General features: G+C 38.6%; 1 protein-coding gene across 2 annotated transcripts in view; it reads right to left on the bottom strand.

The window, feature by feature from the left end:
* Positions 1–7,718, bottom strand: part of myo10 (myosin X) — a 136,217-nt gene that overhangs the window by 45,310 nt on the left and 83,189 nt on the right. Inside the window, exons 6-13 of one of the 2 annotated variants that reach the window (XM_034888491.1) lie at positions 6,897–7,021; positions 5,739–5,752; positions 4,777–4,861; positions 4,112–4,215; positions 3,310–3,439; positions 2,859–2,980; positions 2,248–2,394; positions 1,433–1,533 (exon numbers count right to left, since the gene is read on the bottom strand). In XM_034888491.1, the coding sequence (XP_034744382.1) occupies positions 1,433–1,533; positions 2,248–2,394; positions 2,859–2,980; positions 3,310–3,439; positions 4,112–4,215; positions 4,777–4,861; positions 5,739–5,752; positions 6,897–7,021 (828 nt within the window). The remainder of the gene's footprint in view (positions 1–1,432; positions 1,534–2,247; positions 2,395–2,858; positions 2,981–3,309; positions 3,440–4,111; positions 4,216–4,776; positions 4,862–5,738; positions 5,753–6,896; positions 7,022–7,718) is intronic. The other variant, XM_034888492.1, reaches the window with a different exon arrangement.

Here is a 7,718-nt window from a genome sequence, read left to right as displayed (position 1 = left end):
GTTGTTGACAATGTTTTTGTCCATGTTTTTGACGATGTTGTTAACGATGTTTTTGACGATGTTTGTGTTAATGTTGTTGACGATGTTTTTGTCGATGTTTTTGACGAGGTTGTTAACGATGTTTTTGAAGATGTTTGTTTTAATGTTGTTGACAATGTTTTTGTCCATGTTTTTGACGATGTTGTTAACGATGTTTTTGACGATGTTTGTGTTAATGTTGTTAACAATGTTTTTGTCCATGTTTTTGACGATGTTGTTAATGATGTTTTTGACGATGTTTGTGTCAATGTTGTTAACGATGTTTTTGACGATGTTTGTGTTAATGTTGTTGACGATGTTTTTGTCCATGTTTTTGACGATGTTGTTAACGATGTTTTTGACGATGTTTGTGTCAATGTTGTTGACGATGTTTTTGTCCATGTTTTTGACGATGTTGTTAACGATGTTTTTGACAATGTTTGTGTCAGTGTTGTTAACAATGTTTTGTCGGTTTATTGAACGTTGCTTTTTTCCTCCTTTTTGTGTTGCTTTGTCAACGTCTTCAGCTTATTTTTCCACCTTTATTTTGCTTTTTTAAAACCTTTTTTTTAAAAATCTGTTTGTTTCTTTTCAACATTGTTGCTTTTTTTTTCCTTAATAACTTGAAACCTTTCTTTTCTCATTCGTGCCAGCAGCATTATTCTGCCTTTGCCACGGACCCTTCCAGTGAAAGATTCACTTTTTAACCAAAACCTAGTAGTGTAGATGTAGTCTGTGTCATATTCTAGTCTTTTACTCCACCAGAAATATGTCTGCAATCCCGACTGCTTATTATTAAGATCTTCCAGGTACTAATTGATGGATTGTGAACAGATGCTCATGTGCAGATAGGAAAGTCCAACAATATGGAATCCCAGGTTGGCAGCAAACAGTATTTTGTGCTGTTTTATCAAAAAGACACCCGACCCAGAGGATAAAACAAAGCCAAGACAGTCTCCGAAGGCAGCAGCTTTAAGAATTAGGAAGCAGTTAAGTGTTGGTGGGGCTTTGGAGCGACTGCCTTCAGGCTGGTGACCTCAACAGCTGTGTTTTCTAAATATTGAGAAACATCAGGTAACAATTAGGTTGGAGTGGATATGAAATTATGTCCCAATACATGGAAGGGCTCAGATTTCCCATGCTAGCTATGCTAAAGGAGAACAGTGCTACAGAGTGTGACTGAAGGCTCAGCAGCCTTCATATTTCATGTTCAATGACATCTGATTTCACTCAGAACATGTTCAGTTATGAAAGATTAATTTTTTTAATATAATAAACCTGACTTTTGTTCTCTGCCTTTGGAGACAAGATCAGCTAAGACACGATTTTTGGGCTGAACTAATGAACTGCATTTGGAAACGCAGAGTCAAGAGACGATGACAGACTTCTGACAAAAAAAACAACCTCCACCTACTTGTTGTATTCAAGTTGCTCCAGGGAGAAAATGTGCTTGTTAAAATATTCCTGAAGCTTCTCATTTGCATAGTTGATGTTGAACTGTTCAAAGCGGTTGACCTACGGGGAACAACATAGAGTTGACGTTAGACACAGACAACACGGAGGGAGAGTTAATGAACCCAATTAGCCTGCAGTGGATTTCCTGATTAACAAAGTTTGATTCAAAAACTTTGGTAAAAGGGGAAATACAACTTCTTTTAATTGGTGAGTTTAAATGAGTGTGCTGGTTTTGGGGGGAGAGGAATTTAACTTAATTCAGGTAACCCTCCTGTTGCACTTGGGTCATTTTCGAAAGGTTTTTATATTAGAATGACGTGGATGGTTCAATAAAACGCTGTCCCCAAGTAAAAACAAATGATCAGTTCATTACTGTTAATGAATTTGGGGGATTTATTCAATTTTATAGCATATGGAAAATATTTTTTTATGACAGAATGTCGAAACAAACAACAAAAATGTTCATAGAATCTCAGCGAAAAACATCGGAAAAAGTGACAAAAATTAGAAAAGAATTGTGAAAACATTGGGAAAAGCGACAAACAAAAGGTTGCATGGTCGATGTGACACACACACACACACACACACACACACACACACACACACACACACACACACACAACGTTGACGGTGTGTTGTTTTTGATTTGCCACAACCAGAAGGCAGATTAGGTTCAAAAGGACTCCCCCCCCCCCCCGGTCTGTCACCACAAGTGTGATCTCGGCCCTCATTGCCGTTTCATGGTGAATCTTTCCCCCCCGAGTTCAAACACACCTCAAAGTTCTCGAATCCAAAGATGTCGAGGATGCTGATGGACTTGAAGTCTTCTTTGCCCCTGATGCGGTTGTTGAGCTTGCGGATGATCCAGTTGAAACACTGAGAGTAAAGTGCCATGGCCATGGAGTCCCTGGAGTCCACCGCCTGCAGACGAGCAGAGGGACACGCACAACTCAGACAGCAGACATCACTCAGAATGAACAGAAAACCACCATGTTGTTTTCAGACAGGCTATATTTGCTTTACAATATCATATCATACCACTATATTACAGACAAAATGATTATTACAGAAAATTACAAGTTAATCCTAAAGTTTCTTTTTTGTGTGTATTCACACCTCATGGCTCTTTTATTTTTGTTTGTACTTTAATAATCGCTGCAGTTGAACGTGTGGCCAGGTTCAGTTTTAAGTTTTTTATTTCAGATATGGGGTTAGGATCTATAATTGTATCTTGTCCTTTGTTTTTTTTTTTAGGTTTTGCAAAGCCTGGTCCACTTCCTGGGGGCAGGACATATACAGAATAAATCTCAGTCCATATGTTGACTGTGAATATGGTCTAGGAACACACTAACGGTAGTCTGTGGAGATCATTAGAGGTGGCTCACCTGTTCCACAGTGAGCGGGGTGCAGATCTCCTCGCCCCTGAGGATCATGGACCGGTGGGTCAGGACCTCGGCGAGCTGATCTGGGGTCAGCCCCAGCAGGTCGGACGTCCGGCTGAGAGCTGCTGATTTAACAAACACACAAAGCTTATCATCAGAGACTTCAGACACGCTTGGATTGTTTTAATAAAAAGTTAAAGTTCCCGACGTTCTGCAGATTTTCACTTCGGATCACTGCTGAAAACTGTAGTAACCGATAAGTAAATAATCGGTAGATCCCGTTTGAGAGTGGGCATAGAGTCACGTCACCACTAACAGTCCTTGTCAGGTTAATGTAAACACAGGTAGATATTTAAAAATTTATAATAATGCTGTGGTTATTCCTGCGAGGACAGTCTCGCCCTGGCAGGGCAACAGAAACACTGAAAGAGACTGAGGTGAACCCCTCTCAGACCTGATTTGGAGGAGACCTGGGCTCCTCCGGCCGTCATGAACTCGATGTTCCCCGCCTGCAGGATCGCGGCCAGGAGGCGCAGGATCTCCCCGATGTTCTCCTCTGTGAACTGCATCGTTCGCATTGCATTCTGGGAAACACAAAGAAACAGAGACGAAGCTCAGACAAGTCCCTGGGTCGCAGCTTCAAGTTCTGGGCTCATGCTGAATCCCTCAGCAGCCGATTTCTTTTTTTTGGGGGGGGGGGGTCCAGATTAAAAAGATCTCTGGAACCTGCTGTTTAGTGACAATCTGTCTTCAGCAGCTGATTTGGGTTTTTTGGGCTGTTTTGAGGTTTTCACAGCAGTGCTTTGACTTTTCAGTCCCACTGGAATCAAATATAGAGAGTTTCTTACTCTGAATATGAAAGAATGAGTCCCATACATAAATATATGCAGATCTATGTGGGACAATATATGTGTAGCATATATATATATATATATATACACTCACAGTATATACCTACTGTACACACACACATATACACACCCTAACTTGTCTTGACAATACCGAATAACATTTACTAAAAGAAGCAGTGTGTTATAAACATTTATGACTTGTTTCTACTGTTGGACACATGTCATGTCACCCTTATGTAGATACCTTCAAGTAAAGTGTTACCAATAAATCTCTAAAGACAGTAATCTCAGGATGTTATATGTCTAAATGCCTTATACTCTCAGCCTTAAATGAGTGAGCGTAGCCTACGCCTGTGTGAATAACAGCTGGATGTTTGGGGATGAAGCCGGTCGTGTCCTTCGTACCAGAACATCGTGAAAGGTGCCGTGGTCGTTGATCGTCTTGTCAGCGGGGCAGCTGGACTGTCTCAGGTAATGGTAGCTGTCAGGCTGGCTCAACCCAAACGCCTCTGCAACACACACACACACACACACACACACACACACACACACACACACACACACACACACACACACACACACACACCAAATTAGATGTCACTTTGCACATTAAACTCTGATAAAACAATACCCTGAGCTGTTATTACGACAAACTGACTCAATACTATTTTGGCGGACCTTTTGGTTTGATAAAAATGAAAACTAAACCACTTTTGTATATATGAGGGCTTCACAATTCATCGCAATTGTTTTGAAATACGGACTAGTGAAATATCCAAATTGCAGAGGGGCGCAATATTTGTCAAAATATGTGTCAAACCCTTCTGAATGAAGACGAGACGTCCCGGCCTCCAAATCCTATCCTACAGACTACCGTTAACATCATAAATCACACTCTGATTCTTTAATTTCTTTCAATGGTCCTAGTTTTTAATAAAAATGAGAATATTGACACAGAAACAATCATTCCCTCCAATATCGTGAATCATACCACAATATCAGTCAAAATAACCGCTATTAGATATTTTCCTCACATGGTGCAGCCCTGTGTTGGATATAATTATCTTTACCTCTCTGCTGCGCGTTGGTTCCTGCCAACAGGGCGTAGAAAATGTGGTAGTTCCTCTCCCCCGGGTTCTGCCGAACTACTCGGTTCTGAAGCGAAAGAGAAGCCCGGTTAGACACTCATACACCCGCCATGTCTGCATTTATATGAATATGTATCGTCCCTCAACCCAACCGGGCTGCCACTTGGGTCTCTGTTGTGTCAATGTGTAGTATTTATATATATTTTTACCGTAATGTCTGTATTATAGCAAACTTCTACACTGTATTTATCAACGGGATTTGAATGGTTTTATCTGTGTTACTGCTTTTTATTTTTGTATTGTTTACTGTAATCTTATTGATGTTTTTTAGGGAGACAATTTTAAGATCTGCACAGATGAAAAATAGCCTTTTGTCTAATTCTGGTGCATTTACAGCGATGTTAATTAATGTCCACTGTCCCTGTCAAATACATTATTAAATTACAGTATTAACATCAAACAAAGGGGTGTTTGATATGCTCAAAATGTCTATTTTGCTCGAAAACAGAGCTCCCCCCCCCATGTTGAACCCACAGTTACGCCCTTGTTGAAATGGGCCAGGTGTTTGAAGTTTCATCCTTCACTGAGAGCTCGATGTCACTCCGACAGCTCTTGCAGCATCACCCTCTGTTATCTATCTATTCTGCGTTGCTTCTTTTTTTGTCACCTCCGAGCTCCAGAAGCTCAGTCTTCAGTCATATTTAGGCAAAGTGTGTGTTTGAAATATACATATGGACAGATCAGAGGAGTGTTGTGCTGCATTAGAGGATTGAGAAGTGTTTGGATTTAATCCTTTCATTGTACACCATGAAGTTGTCACGACTGAGAGCGGCTCTCGGTGAAGGATGGAACTGTTAGAGCCAACAGGAAGTGTGATGTCTGATTTAAATGGAAAGTCAGTTTGAATGCACATGTGCAGATTTGGTAACACAAAGGACACTCACCTTCTCCAAAAGGTCTGTGGTCAGAAGAGTGTCAGTCAAGGCACTTAACAGCTGGAGAATGCATGACTCAGTGGACTCAGATAGATAGATGGATAGATGGATAGATAGATGGATAGATTGATGGATAGATGGATAGATGGATAGATGGATAGATGGATAGATGGATAGATGGATAGATGGATAGATGGATAGATGGATAGATAGACAGATAGACAGATAGATAGATAGATAGATAGATAGATAGATAGATAGATAGATAGATAGATAGATAGGTAGATAGATAGATAGATAGATAGGGAGATAGATAGATAGATAGATAGACAGATAGATAGATGGATAGATAGATAGATAGATAGATAGGGAGATAGATAGATAGATAGATAGATAGATAGGGAGATAGATAGATAGATAGATAGACAGATAGATAGATAGATAGATAGATAGGGAGATAGATAGATAGATAGATAGACAGATAGATAGATAGATAGGGAGATAGATAGATAGATAGATAGATAGATAGATAGGGAGATAGATAGATAGATAGATAGATAGATAGATGGATAGATTGATAGATAGATAGATAGATAGATAGATAGATAGATAGATAGATAGATAGATAGATAGATAGATATTGATACTGATAAAATGGGAAACTATAGTGTTACCGCAGCAAAATAAGTCAAACAGCACAGAATATAAATATAAATGAAATACTAGGATGCAATATACATACATACAGTATACATGTAATAATACTAATATTATAAAATACAAAAACAAATATTCTCGTGTGGAATCAATCATGTTATTTTGGGTAATTCAAAAGAACCTTGATACAGGACAATGGGTCAATTTGACCCGAGGACAACATGAGGGTTAAAAAAAATTTAAAAATAAAAAGCAGCAAAATATTGGAGTCATGCTTTGTGTTTGCCCTCTGCACCGACCAGCTGCCCCCCCCCCTGCCTGTGATCCGGTGATAAAGGACTGAGCAGCGGCGCTTTCATGTCGCGCTGCATAACTTTACCCTTTTAACAGCTGCTGTGCCAACCCCTTCAAGTACTTCCTTCCTGTATATTGAGCCGGGGAAGGACGAGTGGCGAGGGACAGGAAGTGGCTGCCCCTGAACACCGGAGCAGGTTTTTAACCTAAGGATACAGTCGATGATTCGGCCTCCCTGGATGTTGCCCTTCTGGCTGAAATGCAGCTGCACAAACTTCCCAAAGCGGCTGGAGTTGTTGTTGTAGACGGTCTTGGCGTTCCCGAAGGCCTCCATGATGGGACTGGGGAGTAGAGACGGAGTATGACACAATATAACACAATATAACACAATATAAACAGAATATAACAGAATATGAACACAATATGAACAGAATATAAACAGAATATAAACAGAAAATAACAGAATATGAACAGAATATGAACAGAATATAAACAGAATATAACAAAATATAACAGAATATATCAGAATATAACATAATATAAACACAATATAAACACAATATGAACACAATATAACAGAATATAAACAGAAAATAACAGAATATGAACAGAATATGAACAGAATATAACTGAATATAACACAATATAACATAATATAAACACAATATGAACACAATGTAACATAATATAAACAGAATATAACAAAATATAACAGAATATATCAGAATATAACATAATATAAACACAATATAAACACAATATAACAGAATATAACAGAATATAAACAGAATATGAACAGAATATAACAGAAAATAACAGAAAATAACAGAAAATAACAGAATATAACAGAAAATAACAGAAAATAACAGAAAATAACAGAATATAACAGAAAATAACAGAAAATAACAGAAAATAACAGAAAATAACAGAATATAACAGAAAATAACAGAAAATAACAGAATATAACAGAATATAACAGAATATGATCATAAAGCAGGCGGCAAACTCTGGAAATTATCTAGAAATTAAACTCTTATC

The sequence above is a fragment of the Etheostoma cragini genome, chromosome 12 (assembly GCF_013103735.1).
Source record: "Etheostoma cragini isolate CJK2018 chromosome 12, CSU_Ecrag_1.0, whole genome shotgun sequence".
NCBI classification, from domain to species: Eukaryota; Metazoa; Chordata; class Actinopteri; order Perciformes; family Percidae; genus Etheostoma; species Etheostoma cragini.
Note: the sequence above shows the minus strand (reverse complement) of the source record. Positions and strands in the feature narration are given on the sequence as shown.